Source organism: Sinocyclocheilus grahami, unplaced genomic scaffold (genome assembly GCF_001515645.1).
Source record: "Sinocyclocheilus grahami isolate Dianchi unplaced genomic scaffold, SAMN03320097.WGS_v1.1 scaffold34.1, whole genome shotgun sequence".
Classification (NCBI taxonomy): Eukaryota; Metazoa; Chordata; class Actinopteri; order Cypriniformes; family Cyprinidae; genus Sinocyclocheilus; species Sinocyclocheilus grahami.
This window is the reverse complement of record NW_015505213.1, coordinates 1,303,698-1,323,682: the sequence shown is the minus strand read 5'-3', so window position 1 is coordinate 1,323,682 and position 19,985 is coordinate 1,303,698. Positions and strand designations below refer to the sequence as shown.

At 36.6% G+C, this 19,985-nt stretch overlaps 1 protein-coding gene across 3 annotated transcripts in view; it reads left to right on the top strand.

Moving 5' to 3' along the window:
* The first annotated feature begins 598 nt into the window (after positions 1–598).
* Positions 599–19,985, top strand: part of myh11a (myosin, heavy chain 11a, smooth muscle) — a 31,236-nt gene continuing 11,849 nt past the window's right edge. For 2 of the 3 annotated variants that reach the window (XM_016266845.1, XM_016266847.1), the window contains exons 1-12: positions 599–671; positions 6,102–6,464; positions 7,600–7,756; positions 12,152–12,179; positions 15,410–15,509; positions 15,935–15,961; positions 18,736–18,828; positions 18,919–18,982; positions 19,116–19,214; positions 19,361–19,504; positions 19,614–19,709; positions 19,801–19,919. In XM_016266845.1, coding sequence (XP_016122331.1) covers positions 6,123–6,464; positions 7,600–7,756; positions 12,152–12,179; positions 15,410–15,509; positions 15,935–15,961; positions 18,736–18,828; positions 18,919–18,982; positions 19,116–19,214; positions 19,361–19,504; positions 19,614–19,709; positions 19,801–19,919 — 1,269 coding nt within the window. In that variant the 5' untranslated portion in view covers positions 599–671; positions 6,102–6,122. The remainder of the gene's footprint in view (positions 672–6,101; positions 6,465–7,599; positions 7,757–12,151; positions 12,180–15,409; positions 15,510–15,934; positions 15,962–18,735; positions 18,829–18,918; positions 18,983–19,115; positions 19,215–19,360; positions 19,505–19,613; positions 19,710–19,800; positions 19,920–19,985) is intronic. The other variant, XM_016266846.1, reaches the window with a different exon arrangement.

Below are 19,985 nucleotides of genomic sequence, written 5' to 3'. Positions count from 1 at the left end.
CCTACAACAAAAAAACTTTGTACGTAATAATTTTTTGCCAATTTTTTTTCCAACAGTATAAAGAGCATGTTTGAAATATGACACTCGGTGTGAAAAAGAAAAAAAAACAGGAAAAAAAATCACCTGTGAGCATCCCCCCCCAAATAAAACAGTGATTGCATCAAATTATAAAGATTTGTGTTTAGGATATATTAGACATGCTTAATTGTGCAATAAGAAAAAATAAAATGCTAGATATGAAATTAGCCAAAGCAAGTCGTGGCTACTGTCAACTGACTCTTTAAGCAAAAACTAACAATTATAAAATATGAGAGGAGCTGTGCAGTAATGAATTCCTGTTCACTTTCATTTTCCACTTTTATCATAACTGTCTTCTGTCTGAGAACGCAGCACTCGCTGTAATTAGCTGTATTCTTGCAGCATTTAAGTGTTTCACACATGGTGTTGAAACAGAACATTTAAAAGGATGCTCGCGAGGAGACTGTTCTGAACGGTCAAAGCTCGCTGACCAATCACATCGCAGATCGACTGTTCGGCCCCGCCTACTGATCCGCATCTCCGTTTAAATGATGTTCTCAGGCTTTTCTGTCTAATTTGGACTGTTCGTCTTTGGAGTACCTCGCTGTCACAGGACTCTCCAAACCCTAACTTTCCAAGTTTTCGTCAGCCTTGTGAGTATACCTCCATATTATTATTATAATTATTTGAAGTATTACTGTTTTAGTTGTGGGCTCACGGAGGCTTTCAGCTATGTAAATCGTTGTGAATGCATACCAATAAGTTGATTATTCAGTGCAGAGTTGTGTGAGGAAAACTAATCTTTCACTGAATATTGAAACTTGAAGCTGTCAACATTCATTTGCTTTGAAAGATGTTTTTGACAGTTATTTTATGTTGCCATTAAAGTGATATTTCGCAAAAAAGGGATATGGAAATTCTGTAAACATTTAGCCTATTCACCCTCATGTTATTCCAAATGTTTATATTTCTTACGTGAAACATAAAAAGACATCAGGATGTTAGTGTCTTCAGTCACCATTCGCTTTCATTGCATCTGTTTTCCATGCAGTAAAAGTGAATGGTGACTGTCATTCTGTCATCTGTGCTCCACTGGAGAAAGAACTTCTATGAGTTTGGAACAGCATGAGGATGAGTAAACTATGACAGAATTATTCTTTTTTAATTAACAGAATTAAATTATAACTTTGAGCAAAGACTTTCAACAAATCAGGCATCTCTAACCTTCTAGTCAAAACATCGTGATAGAGTATCTCATGAGATGTTAAGATAGAAAGCATGTCTTTTCATCTGCCCTTTCACGCAAAAGCTTGACTTCAGCAGAGTCTGTCATAGGAAATGGTTGAGAAAAGTGCGTAAAATGAGAGAAGCAGTGAGCCTGACAAACCAAAGAGTTTCCTGTTCTCCAAATATGGTTGTCAAATGCCGTTTCTGCTGAACGTTGTGGTGAACAGCAGACAGTGTCAACTGACTGTCCTCTCATTTCCCATTGTAGTGATGACATGCACAGACAACTAAGCATAGACAATAGTGTGAGAAAGTCTAGAAAAAATATATCAAGATGAAGTAAAATGTAGGGGAAGTAGGCTAGTCATTCAATTCAGTACATAGTATGTTGTCATTTATCCATTTATACTTGATCAGTAGCATGAACATTCTTAAGACGTATTCTGCAGTCATACAGCTGAAAAACTTAACCTCATGTCCTTCTAAACCTTTTCGACCTTTTCTTTCCTGTGCAGTTTAATAGAGAATAATCTGGCAACATTTTAATAAAGTGCCAAGCTTTAAAAAGAATGCAAAAGCACCATACGTACAATATTATAAATGTGGCCCATGCAACTCAATTTCCCAATTTTACAATGCAAGATCTTTGTGTGGCTGAAATTAAACTTTTGTGTTCCACAGAAAAACAAACTGGGTTTAGAACTGCGTGCAAGTGAATCAATAATATCTGAATTTTCATTTCTGTGTGAATTAGCTGTGTAAATCTAACTATTTGAATACTTTGGAGAAATTTCTGACAGCTTTTTCAGAATATCTTTCGTAGTGAAGGTAAAAGGTGTGTGCATGAGGCAGAAGTTAGGTTTAATCAGGCTTGGCAGAAAAAGGAAGTTTAACAGTTTTATTGGTAATATTAGTAGAGTTTTTACCAGTTTACTTGGAGCTTCAGTAGTGAATTAGTTTATCCGTGTTTTTGACTTTAGCACACTTGTGGTCTATCTTTAGGCTGCTTACCTGATTGTTCCTCTAATGATTTAACACAATTCTGCATCACCTGACAGACTCCTGCTGGAACTCTTCTTTATTTCTTAAAACCAGTAGCTGGCCTAATATCTAACCGTTTAATCCAGTCTTATCATGGATTCAACATGTTTTGGTCATTAATGGCAAAATTATGTTTAATGAGACTGATCTAGGAAGCATTATATTCAGTATAGATTGTCATTGCAACAGCTTTAAAGCTTGAGCTGTTGACCTTGTATGAACGTCCATCTAAATAAAACTGTTAATAGAAGAAACTGAAATGACACAGCTGCTCATGAGAAAAAGTAAACCATATGGTTGGAATGAGAAAAGGATGAGGAGGAGTAGAGAAGAGAGGAGAAAACCTTTCACAGGACCAGAGGTCACAAAAATCCATCCGCACAACACATGGTCACATGATCTTCTGGGCTTTAGGCCCACTTGAACACAGGCCAAGGCTCATTCGTGCTACCTTTTACTTCTATCATGTTAAAAAAGCAGAATTTCTTTTAAATAAAACATAGCCTCAACTTTTTAGGTTGGATTTTGGACAGTACATTTGGAGTGAAACTGCTGATCCATAAAAACCTCTGTGAAAGCTCAATGATCTTCAAGTGCTGAAATGAAAGGACTTCCCAAAGAACATGCTGTGAATCTGTGTACAGGACACAGGAAATTCCCTCATTTAATTAAATCAGCTTATCATAGAAAAACTTTGTTTGTTTGTCTCGCCCCCAAACGATTATAGGCCATTTAAATGACCATTTTCCATCCGTTGTGTTTTCGACTGGCGATTTTGTCGTCATTTGGACAAAATAATGCAGATTCCTAACGTTGGTAAAAAAAAAAAGAAAAAAAAGAAGAGCATTTACAGATTCACGTCTAAGAAACGCCCAATATTTTATACTTTCAGAATGTGTCAGCATGTTAAATTCATCTAGTCTTCTTTCTACAACACAGACTCTGAAGAAACACAAAATATATTAAGGCAGAAAACAACAAGAAGTTTTAGTTATTCTCCATTGTCGCATGAGCAAGTGCAACACTTTGGTTTTAGATAATATGCAACTTTTTGCAAAAAAAGTAAAAGAGTATTACTTTGGTGCTGGTTGTCACTAAGAAGCTGACTGTCCTGCCTGCTAGGTAAAATTTTATAATTTAGAACAAAATTTTGCAGTTTATTTTTTAAAAATGAACTTGAGTATGTGGAAAAAATATTTTCCTGTTTTTGCTGAGCCATTATTAGACCATACACTGTGAATGTACAAACAATGGATAGTTATAAATGTCAGAGGAAATTGGTTCATATCTAAGGCGTAGCTTTGGAATTGCTTCCCCAAATTACTTTTAAAGCTCAGTGGCTGCATGAAGCTGCACCTGCTGTTTGCCAACTCTACTGTACTTGAAAATACTTGTGTAAACTTCCCTATATCAGCCCACCAGAGGAAGGGAAGGGTGGGGGAAAGTGGCAGGAAAATAAGACCCTCTCCATCCTCTGACTTTCCCTGCCTAATGTTATAATTTTGGAGTAAACTGCGAGTCTGGCTGGAGGCATACTATTCCCTATAAGGGCTTTGTTTGGGAGTTCACTTGCTTCTGCTGTTTAGGTCGACAGAGCGTCCACTGACTTGAAGGCAGCCTTATATGGTCATCACAGCACGGGACCACAGCTGAGCTCCAAAAGAAACAAGAAAAACAGCATTTGCTGTGGAGATTATCACATAATTATATATGTTTAGCCCATCGGGATGTTACGTACAGTTTTTGGCCAGACTGAGTGGTTGATGATCAATACTGATAACATTATTTTATATTTCCCAAGTGTTTTTCTTACCCTTTCATCTAAATAGGTGATAATAGTGGTGCCCCCGTGACCTCTGCAATGTTTGTTAAGGAACATTTTGGATTGATTGGCGACCTCTGCAAAAGCTACACTGTAGTGTTAGTGAATTCCAACCAGAACCAAAATTCATCCATGAATGATGATGTTGGATGATGTTGCATATTGCATTGATAGGCCTTGAATATTGTGGGAGACCCCAATGTGTGTGTGTGTCTGTGTGTATGTGTGTGCATGTTTATGTGGTTTATGAGGACACAAATTTGTATAATAACATGGGTATGACATAGGTATTACAACGAGAAGGGGATTTATGAGGACATTTTCAGTGTCCCTGTAAATCAAAAGGCTTATAAATAATTCAGAATTAGTTTTTTTGAAAATCTAAAAATGCACAAAGTTTCCTGTAAGGGGTAGGTTTAGGGGTAGGGTTGGTGTAGGGCAATAGAAAATACGGTTTGTACAGTATAAAAACCATTACGCCTATGGAGAGTCCCCATAAACCATAAAAACAAACCTGTGTGTGTGTGTGTGTGTGTGTGTGTGTTTTTAAGACCCCAATCGTAATTGACTTTTTTTAAAGGAATTAAGTAAGTAAAGGGTTTAAATGGATTTAGAGAAATAATGAGAAAGAGAGAAGAACAGTAAAAAGACAAAAATAATATTTTTTTAAATGGGTCATATGATGCGATTAAAATTTTTCCTTTCTCTTTGAAGTGATACAAGCTCTTGGTGCATAAAGAAGATCTGTAAAGTTGCAAAGACTAAAGTCTCAAATCCAAAGAGATATTCTTTATAAAAGTTAAGAGTCAACCACGCCTACCTAAAACGGCTCGTTCTAACACCCCCCCCCACATATCTACGTCACGATGTGGGAAGATTTGCATAACGCCGCCCAAATGTTCACGCAAAGAAAGAAAGCGTAACTTTTATTCTCGCTGTAGTATTGTTGCTGCCGCCATGTCGTGAAGACGCTGTGTGTTTCGTTGTGAAAGCGAAACTACTTTGTTTGGCCTTCCAAAAGTGAACGATATCTGCTTCGTCATGCCTGGAGCTGATCCGTGCTGGTCGCTGAGGAAATACATCAACTTTGTGTTGTGGATCGCCGGGTCAGCTTTCACCGTGGATGAAGCGGAGTCCAGCCCGGGGTCGTCACATGTGGTGGCCGCGCCATTCTCTAGCCCGCCGCTTAAACTGCATAAACACATTTCATTACACCAAATACACCAAATAATGTTATTTTTAGCATCATATAACCCCTTTAAAGTAATTTGTTTGAAATGTTTGAAATCTTTTATTTTAAAATATGCACCTGTTCAATTTTATTTGTATGCCGAATATGTTGAAAATTCAATTTTTGTAAATTAATTTAGTTGAAATGTTTGCAAATTATATTTTTATTTTAAAATATGTATCAATTCAATCTTATTTGTATGCCTAATATGTAAAAAAAAATGCAAATTCTTGTCCCGTCACATTCAGTTCTGTATTAAATGGATCATGTAAATGACAGCATATATTTTCCGATTCAAAATGACGAAATTTGAGTTAATTACGTCTTACCTTGCACTCTACTGAAGCACTGTGGTGAAATTCACGCCCGGTTTCTGTGAACAGTAAAGCCTCGCCTTCTTTAAGTTGATTGGCCATTTCAATAACTAACTTTAAGAATAATGAAGGCAATAATTTGACCATCAGAAATGTAAAAAACAAAAGTCAAATAAAAAATGTAAAAAAAATTGTCAAATACCAAATATTTTGGGGACAATGTGGCCATTCCTAATTGTTTGGGGAGACCTCAATGGTGTTACAGCCCTGCCTTGAATAGTTTTCCACCTTTAACACCTTGTATTTAATTAAAGTCTATTGCACAGATCCAATATTGTGGCCAATAATGTTTAAAATTATTATTTGTATTGCTGTAGGGTCATACAAGTCAGAGAATTTTGTTTACAAAAAACATTGTTTAAAAACCTGTTTTTCTCTTGAATTCTAGTTGTCGTAACCCAGCACCAAGATGACGAAAAAGACCCTGAGTGAGGACGAGAAATTCCTTTACACGGACAAAGACTTCATTAACAGCCCTGTCGCCCAGGCAGATTGGTCAGCCAAAAAGCTGGTATGGATCCCATCTGAAAAACATGGTTTTGAGTCGGCCAGCATCAAAGAGGAACGTGGCGATGAGGTACTGGTGGAGCTGGTGGACAATGGAAAGAAAATCACAGTCAACAAGGATGACATCCAGAAGATGAACCCACCCAAATTCAGTAAGGTGGAGGATATGGCAGAACTGACCTGCCTGAATGAAGCATCTGTTCTCCATAACCTGAGGGAAAGATACTTCTCTGGACTCATCTATGTGAGTATGCCATAGTGCGTTTAAATGATATTTTAAATAAATTAATGCTTAATAAATTATAACAAGTATGCACTTTACACAGCTGAATTAGACTTAACGACATGTGACTCATTTGACTCTTGATTTCTTCAAAAATATTAAAATGCATCATCTCTTCTACGATGATGAGCATATTTTTAATTTCTGAATTAAAAGTGTCAAGGTGATACAACTGTGCAGATATCATAAAAGACTGATTGAAAGGAAGAAATACTTAATACAAGCAGAAGCAGTTTTTTTAATTAGTAATTTAATATAAGAAAAAGACACTTAAAAAATGTCCATTTAAAAATGTGTGGTGCAAAAATGTTATCATATTTAATAATTCATATTTTGATATTTTTTAAATAATAATAATAATAGTAATAATAACGTTTTTTTTTTTGTACCCTCACATGTATTCAAATTGTAAGAAAAACATGTTATGCTTTACTTGATTACACTATGACATTTTTAAAAGTCATTAAACTTAAACTTTTGTTGAAAATGGTATAAATGTTTTTCAAAATCAAATGAAACTAACATAAATAGAAAGTGCATTATTAAGAATTTTATATATTTCATATAACTTTTCTTAGTCTTTATCTTGGACACTCTTATTTGTCTTTGACCCCCTGTTGATAATACTATTGCATAACATAGTGCATAACATATTATTATCAGCAAATGTAGAACATTTATTAATAACTCATTGTGGCCAAACTAATGCAAAAAGAAAAATGCACTGACACGTTTTAGGTTAAAATGGCAATCATGATTTACAAGCGCTAAAGCTTAAGAAAGAGGAACTATACATTTCCCAAGGGTGAGGGGTTATATAACTTCCACAGGCCTCCAAACTATGTTTGCACTCTGGTAACAAACCATTAGTTAACTACATTTTTGCTTTGAGTCTTCCATATGGAATATGCATCACCTCAGCTTTCAAATATTTTGAGTTATAATATACAGACTCAAACCAAACTTCCTTAAATGTATATTTTACGACACATTGTACGGCTCGTTACTGTGCTGCCATGTCTCCTTGTTGTGCTTTACTTGATGGATTCATAACACTTCATATACAGTGGAAAACCAAGATGTTATCTTTCTTCAGACATACTCCGGGCTGTTTTGCGTGGTGGTGAACCCCTATAAAATGCTTCCAATCTACTCTGAGAAGATCATTGACATGTACAAAGGCAAAAAGCGCCACGAGGTACCTCCCCATATCTACTCCATCACGGACAACGCTTACAGGAACATGATGCAAGGTGAGGCCTGGCCTGCTGGACGTTGACACATTCTCTTCTCTTTACAAGATCTCAATGTTTGGATTTCACAATAGCCATTGTTTTCGAAACTTCAAACTCAAGTGCATCCCAAAGGCATTTTTATTTTACTAATTGGCAACAGAACAGTGTAGGATCTCCATTTACCAATGTGCTCTTTGAATGTCATTCGTGTTTGTTGAAATGAAGTGTGACAGCTCATATTTCCAGGTCAGTCAGTGGTGTGAGGAACGCATGCACACATGTGTCAGCAGGTCACACATCTAATGCCATTTTAACACTTTTAAACTTTCAAACGATTTAAAAAAAGCTGCTGTTACCCACAGAAGTTTGAAGCTGTATTATAGAGTGAAATAAGGTGCTAAATGAAAAGAAGAATATCCGCAAGATGTTTTACACCTCAAGAAGTTGTTGTTGCTAATGAACTTGTTAAAGGGGTCATATGATGCAAATTTTTCCTTTCTCTTTGGAGTGTTACAAGCTCTTGGTGCATAAAGAAGATCTGTAAAGTTGCAAACACTAAAGTCTCAAAACCAAAGAGATATTCTTTATAAAAGTTAAGAGTTAACCACTCCTACCTAAAACGGCTCGTTCTAACACGCCCCCATGTCTACGTAACAATCTGGGAAGATTTGCATAACGCCTCCCAAATGTTCACGCAAAGAAAGAAGGTGTAACCTTTATTCTCACTGTAGTATTGTTTACGCTGCAGCCATGTCGTGAAGATGCTGTGTGCTTCGTTGTGAATGTGAAACTACTTTGTTTGTTCTTCCAAAAGAGGACGATATCCGCTTCGTCATGCCTAGAGCTGATCTGTGCTGGTCGCTGAGGGAATACATCAACTTTCACCGTGGATGGAGCGGAGTTCAGCCCGCCTCAGCTCACTCTATCCCGGCCTCAGTGCACGCTAAGCCGGGGCTTCCCCTCATGCTAGGCCGCTGTGTTTTTCGTTGCCACTGATGATTCAAACTTGAGTTTTGAGCAGAGTAGCACTTGTTGTTTGTCATTTCTCTGATCACAAATGCAGACAGAGTTTTATGTTTACGCGGCGCGATGCAATGCAACGCAACGCATAAAAAGACAGTATAAGTCATTGTAATCAGTAATTATATCCCCACTGGATGCAACAAATGCCTCGTTTGTAATGGGTTTTAATGTTTATGTCTCGTCGCTCCGGCCGGGACACGGCATCAACAGTATGGTAAGGGACATAACATTTCCGTCTCACGCTTGAGGTATTCGGCCAATTGCAACGCACTGGATAGCTGGCCAATCACAGCACACCTCGCTTTTTCAGACCGATGAGCTTTGTAAAAATCGACGCGTTTCAAAAAGGCGGGGCATAGAGGAGAAACAATAATGTACAGTATGTGGAAAATAATGTGTTTTTTGAACTTTAAACCGCATAAACACATTTCATTACACCAAATACACCAAATAATTTTATTTTTAGCAGCATCATATGACCCCTTTAATACATCAAGGCTTACCAAAACAAAGTGATTGGGTTAATTTTTTTCACGTTTCCTTGGTTGGTAGATGCGCCAGGGACCTGATTATAGCACTTAAAACTTGGAAAAGACCGATTTTCATGATATGTCACCTTTAATGAACTGGAGTCAGATGAAAAAAAGATAAGTGAACAAAACCTCTCTGCAATGTTTGCAATGGAATATCTCAGAAACTGTTATCTTATGTGAAACTTGCAAAAATTGCTTTCAAAAAGCAGAAGCAGGAAGATGCATTGTCACGCTGTTCCTCAAGAGTAATTCTGCTAAGTTCACTTCTCATTAAACTGTTTACATTAGACAAGGGCCTAACAATCATGCTCAAACCCTGTAAATTCATGCAGATCATTGCACAGTTATGTTGTGTTCACAGTGAGACTCATTTCCTGCTGTATGAGGACTGATGATAACAGTTTCTTGTTCATAGCACAAAATTAGTCCAGTTGTAACACCACATGACAAGACATCTTTAACATGTTTCGATGGATTCCTACAGTAGCTATATCCTGTTGCAGCTGATGACGAGTAAAAATTCAGCATGATCAGCCATGAGCGTCAGTATTCACATTCCTGCTCAGGCTTACACTGATCTCTCTTTGAAGTCCAGCAAGCTTCACATGCTTGGCCGAGTGGTGTAGCCTTGTCATAATCTGAAACATCAGAATCCCATATGGGATGGAATAGAAAGGAATTATTTATGATAGTGCTGGGCGGTTTGGCCAAAAATTTTAATCACGTTTTTTTTTTTTTTTTAAAAGGGGTCCTATTATGCTCTTTTACGAAGTCTTGATTTTGTTTTGGGAATGTACTAGAACAGGCTCTCATACTAGGTTGTTCGAAAAACACATTATTTTTCACATATTTTACATTATTACAACACCTCTCTCCCCAGTCTGGCATGAACGGCTCGAATAGTTCCTGTATCAAATGAAGGCCCGCCTTCTGAAATACGAAATGTGCTGTGATTGGTTAGCTGGGCCAGTGTGTGCTGTGATTGGCACCCCTCGGCACCTGGTCGGGAAATGTCACGTCCCTTAGCATAGCCGCCTGCGAGCTTCAGTGTAAATATTGCGTCAAAATCAAATAAATTTGAGCGCGATTTAAACCCGGATGATTGTGACCAATCTAAGTTTGTCTGCCTTGGGAAAGCTAACATGTCTCCGACATAGTGATAACACTCGTTGCCTTCTCTAGTGCAGCTCAGTCAGGTCTCGTCCCATTCGTCGATATTTGAAATGTGCGTTGTAGTCCAAACGTGTAGTTCGTTGTAGTTTTTGAAAAGTGATTTCTGTTAAATAAAATATCTCCTTTTTAAGTGGACTTTGAGCTTTGTAACTTTGCAGATCTTTTTTAATGCTCAAACAGCAACATTACCGACTAACTAAAGTTGAAAAAGTGAAAAAGCATAATAGGACCCCTTTAAGGATTCTGTAGGTTTCACGGTTTGTCCTTGACTGTGCCTTTATATGAATCAGATTGCATGAAACTGTTGCAGAACCACTGAATTTCAATAACGATCCAAACAAACATGCTACATTATAGTATGAGCAGTTTTTAATGTAAATTAGATTATATAATTTCAAAATTTAAAGCAAATCAGAATAGTCTGACCTTAGCTTTGTGAAATTATGCTAAATAAGACATATCTGCACAAAACAAAAACAGCCAAGGGGCTGCATGCGAATGCAAATTCACTCTCTGACAGCAGGTGGCGCTTAAGGCCAGGAAAAACTGTGTGAGAACATGATGTGTAGTGTGAGAGAGGCATGGCTTTGTCGGACATAGCAACGGTAACTAAGGAGGGTAGATTTTTGCAAAGGGTCAATTCACGACACTGTCTGCTTAGCCACTGTATGCCGTTTTTTTTTTAATTCATACCGTGTGTAATTCAAACCGGTTTACCGTTTGAACCGGTATATCACCCATCACTAATTTATGATAATAAATGTATTGGATTTGAATCTATAGATTCATTGTTGTATATAACTTTTTACTAGCTGGGATAAAACAATAGGCTACCTGCGCATCTTGCTTTTCATCAAACTTTCTGGCTGAGGTACAGTTTCCCCATTGGTGTGTTTAGATGTGGTATTCTGTGTTCTGAATGCCTCGATTTGTGCCTTAATTAGGAAGAAACAAGGGAACAGACTTTATGTTGTATGTGGAAACCTGCCCAACTTAAGTCATATCCAAAATGAGCAATAGTCATTCATTGTGTTTACAACAGAAGACGTTCTATAGTACTTGAGCAGAACCAGCAAGCTCACATTCAGCTGATTTGCTGGTTGGACGTTCGCCCAGCCTCCAGGATCATAGATAAGAACCAAGCTCTAGCCTGTTTGAATTTGAAGTATAAATTCATTGACTTAGAATTGTTCAGAGAGGATCATATTTTGTTTGACTTAATCAAATACTTCTTTAATAAATTATCCAGTAATATATGTTTTTTTTATTTCAATTTCGCTTTCTGAACAATCATTGGTGTACAGTTAGGATTAAAAAACCTTAAATGGAGCCAAGATCATCTGAGAAGGTTTTCTAATTTTAGCAGCATGAATCAATGATTATCCCATTGCTGAACTCAGTAAGAATTGTGTTGCATCTCCCAAGAGAAGAGTGGAGTCAATTTATTTTTCAGCAAATCAAATTGCTGCACTGAAAATCAAAGATTATTAGATTATGTGCATTATTGGATGCTGTAATAACAATGGTATTCATCATAGACCAGTCGAGAACTTTCCCTCTTAGGCTTTAAAGCAGCCCTTATGTATTTCATGATGTTCAAAAACGACATGGTCTTGCAGTTTCCATAAGCACCAGCCTAACAGTTTCCTTGGGCTGTTGTAATGTCTGTCATTTCTTTCTATAGATCGAGAGGACCAGTCTATTCTTTGCACGTGAGTTCTTTTCATTGTTTTATTTGCATCGCTGAAATAACTGCTTTTAATCAAACAAGTATCCCTGCTGTATCTCAATTGTAAAGTGTCCTTGAGTTATGGGAAGACACTATATAAATTAAACGTATTAGTATTATTAAAGTACTTCTTCTCAAACAGGACTTCCAGTGGGCTGCAGAATGACTTAAAAGTGTTTAACTTTGTTAAATACATAAATTTAAAAAATACATAAAATCAAACCTCATTTCATAACATAAATCACATTTCATATACACTACCGCTCAAAAGTTTGGGATCAGTAAGACTTGTAATGTTTTTATAAAGAAATCTCTTCTGCTCACCAAGGCTGCATTTATTTGATCAAAAATACAGAAATCTTGCAAAATGTTATTACAATATAATAACAGTAAACGTAATTTATTCCTGTGATGCAAAGCTGAATTTTCAGCATCATTACTCCAGTCTTCAGTGTCACATGATCCTTCTGAAATAATTATAATATGCTGATTTATTATTAGTGCTGGAAACTGTTGTGCTGCTTAATATTTTTTTGGAACCTCTGATACTTTTTTTCAGGATTCTTTGATGAATAAAAAGATAAAAAGAAGAGCATTTATTTAAAATAGAAATCTTTTCTAACAATATACACTATACTGTTCAAAAGTTTTGGGGGTCATTAATTTTTTATTCTTTCTTTTATTGAAAGAAATTAAAACTTTTCTTCAGCAATGATGTGTTAAATTGATAAGAAGTGATAGCAAAGATTTATATTATATTTTGAGTGAATGTTGTTCTTTTTAACTTTTTATTCATCAAAGAATCCTGAAAAAGTATCGCCGTTTAAAAATATATATATATTTGGCAGCACAACTGTTGCCAACATTGATAATTCTAATAATAAATCAGCATATTAGAATGATTTCTTAAGGATTATGTGACACTGAAGACTGGAGTAATGGCTGGTGGAAATTCAGCTTTGCATCACAGAAATAAATTATATTTTAAAGTATATTAAAATAGAAACCATTATTTTATATTGTAATAACATTTTGCAAGATTGCTGTTTTTTTCTGTATTTTTGATCAAATAAATGCAGCCTTGGTGAGCATAAGAGACTTCTTTTAAAAAACATTACAAGTCTTACTGATCCCAAACTTTTGAGCGGTAGTGTACATAAACCACAATCATATTTCTCCCCCTCAACAACTTATAATATTGTTCTAATTGAAGAACATATAATTCTTGAAATTTCTGCAATCACAAAATGAATAATGGTTAATTAAATATATAAATACTCCCGGTTTCTTTTAATTAAAAAAATGTTTGAAAACAACCACCGTTGTCACCAAAATGTCATGAAGCTGAAATATCTTATCCCTTACGAAAATTAACCATGGTTTTACTACAAAAAAAACCAAAAAAAAAAAAACATGCTTACTGTAGTTAAACAATGGTAACAACAAATGAACCATGGTTTTGCTACACTAACCATGGAACTTCTACTAGTACATGTTTTTCTAAAAGTCTTCAGCAGTGGGAAGGGAACAAGGCAGATGAACCCCAAGGGTCATGTCTCCTCAGAGTCGGCCTACTCACAGGAAATGTGCCCCCTGTCCTGATTCTAAATCCAGATCAAGCATGTTGGCTTCATTTATGCTTGTTTTTGAGTCATTACTGGGGCATTTGGTTTGCATCTGTGCAGGCCCCATAACAAAACATGGTCTGTCCTGAAAAAAAAACATGCAAAAATAGCTGTTGCTCTACTGAAAAGACATAAACTGATGTTCACGGGTGATATCATTGTTCTACATATGTGTGATAATAAAACAGCTGTGAAATATGAGGATGTTAAAATAAAATGGTGTTGATTCGATGTGTCAGTGTGGGAGGCACCCATAGATACTGTCTGCAAACTTCCTCTGAGTGTGGAATAGGAAATGGAAGCCATTTAAACTGCTCTAGGGTAACTGTTGCTTGGGCACAGAATTCTCTAATGACATCAGGATGTTTCCACTTGGCCCAACGCTCTCATGGAGACACTTTTTTTTTGAGGCTGTCTCAAAGAGTCTTTTGGAGATTGAGAATGACCACCCAAAGAGTATTATTAAAAACGTACTGTTAAACTGTTAAAAACACATGGATTGTTAAAAACCACTGATCTGAGGCCTCTGTGAAAAACCCACATGTGTTTTCCCATACCTCTTATCCATCGCGGTGTATGGAAATAGTCCAGTACGTCAATCACCATTTGGCAACAGTTACCATAACCATCATGAATTTTACCTTACTGTATCATAAATGGTCAAAAACTGTGGTTCTACAAACAATGCAGCATAAAGTGCCCCATAAAATGGCTTTATTTGTGTTGTGTTGAGTGAACTGATCTGAGGGCATCCTGCTCCTGCCAAAGAACCAGCCCTTGGGCTGCAGCAGGGCCTGTGGATCCCAGACTCAGTTTTCCTAATATGGAAATGTTAGCTTGTCAGAATGAAGGTTCAGTCATATCTCTTTCCTATCATAGAAGGCAATAGTGCACTGTAACCCCTTATAACAAGGTCAAATATAGATGACAGTTAAAAAAATCAATCAAAAGTAACAGTAAAGACTTAAACTGTTACAAAAAATATATATATTTAAAATAAAACTATCACAATTTCCACAAAAATATTAAGCAGCACAAATGTTGTCAACCTTAATTATAAGAAACATTTCTTGAGCAGCAAATCAGCATATTAGAATGATTTATGAAGAACCATGTGACACTGAAGACTGGAGTAATGATGCTGAAAATTCAGCTTTGCATCACAGGAATAAATTACATTTCAAAGACAGCAGTGTACTTATCACAATATTGCTTTTTTACTGTGTTTTTTTAAATAAATGCAGCCTTGGTGAACATAAGATCTTATTTCAAATGAATTTTCTCCTGATGATTTATAATTTTCTTGGTATCTCTGTTCATGTGTTTTGTATTCACGGCCATTACTTTTCCTCTGTTGATGGTCATAAATATGGTGGACAAGCTGAAAAAATACATGACCTTCTTTACACAGCAAATATAGTGTCAAGACATGTACTGATTTTTATGACATTAACACAGAACCAAAACCTAATCTCACTTAAAACTGTAATACTGTTCTTTTGATACCTTGCAAAAACTGGTATTTTGATCATAGGTATTATAGAATAAAAGAACACAGTTTTGTCATTCACTGTTGCTTTCATCCTAGTGGTGAATCAGGTGCTGGGAAGACAGAAAACACCAAGAAAGTCATCCAGTATTTGGCTGTAGTGGCCTCGTCCCACAAAGGCAAGAAAGACACAAGCGCTGTAAGTACAAACAGTCTGAAAAACTCTTTCTGTCTTCTTCTCAAGCCAGTTCTTATGGGTTCAGTCATCAGTATTTGCCCTTGCTTTGACCCCATTCTTTTAAATCAGAGTCTGACATTCTGAATCCTTTCGTAATTACTAAAGTAATGATGTGCAAAGGTCAAACTGTGAACAGATAAGAACACTCCTTTAAGGCTTTAATGTTTGATATCATATCCTATTTATCACAAGATTATGCTGGCTCTTGTACTGGCTCTTATTTTGCCTGATACCGAAATATGTTTTGATTATATGCTGCTGAGCCATTTGCATCTCAAGGAAATCAAGACTTCTGCATATGCTAAAGGAAAACCAGTGAATACAACAGAATGCTCTTAGTTAACACTTATCTAATGACAATTTCCTTAATGAATTTCCTCAAATAGCAACATACAGGACAACAGTTTGCCTATGTGAGTAAAAAGGATTGTGCAAAACTCCTTCTTGTGTGGGTTTGAGAGTTTGCATGCTTGAGTTTCACACTGAGAGTGACATTAGACAAGTCTTACATGGAGGGACCCTCTAAACAAACCACCCATATGGCTACTGTTTAAATACATGTGCCAAAGAGCTCCAGTGTTCGCATGATGTTTATGAGATCAAGATTATGCCGTTAGGTCACGTGTGTCCCATTCCCCCATCTGAGATGTGGTTAACTTTTTCTTTGCCAGAGCAGATGCCTGGCATTGAAACGGTCTGTCTGAGCACAGTGTGTGTGTGCATGCCAACGTATAGCCTTTTGAATTGTTGATCTTATATCCTTTCTCATTTTTCCTTGATCACTTATTAATCTACCACAGGTTAATGTGCATCATCTGTCAAGCTCATATGTGTGTGCATTAGGAATAAAAATACCATCTCAGTGTAGATCTGTGCTAATGTGTACTTACGAGGTACGAGTAATGCAAAAGTAACGTAACGCATTACTTTCCATAAAAAGTAACTAAGTAACGTAATTAGTTACTTTTTTATGAAGTAACGCAATATTGTAATGCATTACTTTTAAAAGTAACTTTCCCCAACACTGGGTACGACACATGAGATATGCAATGCAACGAAAATATATGCACACATTATAGCTGGTTTTAGGACATTTTATGCATAACTGCCATGCATATGAGCTTTAAAGGTATGCCCATAATAGTTATGTTCTTGGTTCCTAAAGTAGTTTCGTTACACTTGAATGCACTACTTTGAAATGTACTAAACACTTCTTCTGATATCCTTTTTATCATGTAAGAATAATGTATTTATTTGGGCTCTGAAAAGTTCAAGGTTGAAATTATTGGTGTTTTTTTCTTTAGGTGAAACTTAAATAAGGTGAATTGCATGTGAATGAGAGAGAACATCAGAGTATGTGAGTGGAGTGAATCGACAGGTATTTTCAATCGAGCTCCACTCTGGGTTTTTTTATTTCACTCTTGTTGTTCGCGTTTGCACCCAATTATTTTTCCTACAGTATTCTCTCATTATGTTTTCTAACTTCATGAACATTAATCTAAAACGATGGTCCATTAGCATGATTGTATGTGTGTTTGAAAGTTTTATTAGACTACTGATCTGGAAGATTAGACTTCAGTTTAACGTAAAAGGAACACTTGTGGTACATTTACACAACAGTTGATGCATTAAAACGGAAAAAGTTTTACCTTTGCATTTTTGGATTTTTTTGTTTGTTTGTATAATTGCCATCTGTACACAAAAACATTCACACACATCCATGAAAATGCTGTATTATGTACGCCAAGCCAGTAGTTGTAGATTCACTTTGTAAAGAAACACAATGTGTCTGTGTTTCAAAACTTAGCATTTTTTAGGCCCCCAAAATGAATAACCAAAATGCATAAAAAGTTTTACAGTTTTAGTTGAAAACAATGTTGTGTAAACGACCCCTTAGCCCACACTTTAAAGTCCCCTACACGGCACCATTCGTCATGAATTTTACTAAACATTTTTCATTTTTGTCTTTTCCATCTTTCTTTTCTTTTGAGTGCTTTATAGTCTATCAAATTTGTTTAAAACACATTGATTTCTTGCTGACATGTAATTGCACTATGGGTTATTTTTTAACTTGTTATATTTGCTATAGAGCGCAAGAGAAAACACTAATGTTTTGAGTTCAAATATAACGCAACTCCGCTGCACGTTCCTCTTCCACTCCACACCACTCACATACTCTGACTGGCACTGCATAGACCAATGAAGCTGTCATCTGTTAGCTGATATGCTTTGCCCTGAGACCACTGACAGAAGCTGTCAGATTCAGCCAAGTGCTTTATAAATGTTGATACAGTCTACCAACACTGTCCTCTTTCTTCCCAACAATCTCTCTGTCAACAGTCTCTCTGTCTCCATCATTCTAAATGTCACTTCTTCTCCTTCTTCTCTAGTTTACTTTATTTTTCTTTGTCAGTGTCTGAAGCTATCAGCGATCTTCTTTCCTTCTCAGCGGCAAGCTGTCTCTGGTAGATATCTTCTTTTTCTAGATTTTTTTCTTTTTTGAAGCTCAGTAAGAAAGTAATTAAAAGTTTGTGTCACGGTTGAAACCTTTTTCTGCCTCTTTAAGTCTAAAAAAGACAATCGAATTATGTGGTCAAATGACACCAGAGGCTTTGTGATGCAAAGGCAGCGTGATGCTCTCTAAGGACTCTGTGTTTCATCCCACTGAGTAACTTTTATCTTCTAATGTGAACGCTTGAAGATCTATTACTGAGATCCATTTCATGAACCCCATTAATATGTCCTTTCTCTACATGCTTAGTATGACCTCAACCAATGCTCTTGATATCCTTGTATAAGGTGGACATGCTTGGCAGGGCTTCTCATTGCATAAGACTTGGCAGCGAATAGAACAGCATTATTTTGATCTAAGGGGATTATGCCCATCTAAATGTACATGACCTAATTTTTTGTGCACTGTTTAAGGTACGTGAATCTTAAGTACCTGAAGCACACATGTTAAGAAATAATTTGTGGCTAAATGTATTACATTTCACAATTTTGTCCTGCCAAACATTTATAATTAAAAAGTTGCATTGTATACTCTAAAGGAGGGCCTTTTGTTAGTTGTCTTCTGATTTTATTAAAAAAAAATTCCAATCTTCTGGAATGTCCCATTCTCCTTTTTTCTTCCTTGAAATGTTTTCTATGGAATGATTCTCATTACTTTCCAACCCTGGTACTGTAGGGTGAGCTGGAAAAGCAACTACTGCAGGCCAATCCAATTCTAGAGGCCTTTGGCAATGCCAAGACCATCAAGAATGACAACTCTTCCCGATTTGTAAGTTTGCGAATGCTGTATGATAGCAGATTTTACCCCGATCAACCAAGACTGTAATTAATTAATGGTTTCAAAATCATTTCTTCACAGGGAAAATTCATCCGCATTAACTTTGATGTGACAGGTTTCATAGTTGGAGCCAACATAGAGACCTGTATCCTTGATGACTCGTATAAGCCAAATACAGATGCAGATCAATCTCACATCCTGAATTAATACACAATTAGAATATCAATTTAAATATGTTATCTCTGCCAAGTTTCTCCTTAATGTCCAAATCACTTCAGATCTGTTGGAGAAATCTCGTTGTATCAGACAAGCAAAAACTGAAAGAGCTTTCCACATCTTCTACTACATGGTAGCTGGAGCACAGGACAAATTACGCGGTAAGTGGAGACACTTCAATATGTGAAAACATATTGGCATATGGGGACAGTTTTTCATGGATATATACCTAATCACAGACACATATTCTTGCATAAACTGTACTGTTGTTGGGATATGTCGTGTGATTTTTATTCTCTATTGGCAGAGGAGCTTTTGCTTGAAAACTTCAACAATTACCGTTTCCTCTCGGCTGGCCATGTCCAGATTACAGGCAACCAGGATGATGAAATGTATGAAGAAACCATGGAGGCCATGGATATCATGGGCTTCACTGTTGAAGAAAGAACGGGTATTAAACGCAGTGAAAAATACACATGGTGTCCTTAAAACAAGAGACATTTTCTACTTATTAAGAATTTAGTAAGATAATTCTGAGAAACTGTATTTATTTTTGTCAGATGTCCTCAAAGTTGTCTCAACTGTGCTTCAGTTGGGCAACATTGAGTTCAAGAAAGAGAGGAACCAGGAACAGGCTACCATGCCAGACAACACAGGTCAGAAACATTGGGGAAAATGCCCAATTAAAGACTTCTCAGGCTAATATAAATCAATAAATGACTGCTGAAATGTGTGTCTCATTCTCAGCTGCCCAGAAAGTTTGCCATCTCCAAGGCGTTAATGTGACAGACTTCACAAGAGCCATTCTGACGCCACGTATTAAAGTGGGTCGTGAGGTTGTGCAGAAGGCCCAAACCAAAGAACAGGTGAAGAGAGTGTATAGTTTTGCTGCAATTGTAAAGATGTGGAACTTGTGTAATGTCGCTCAGATC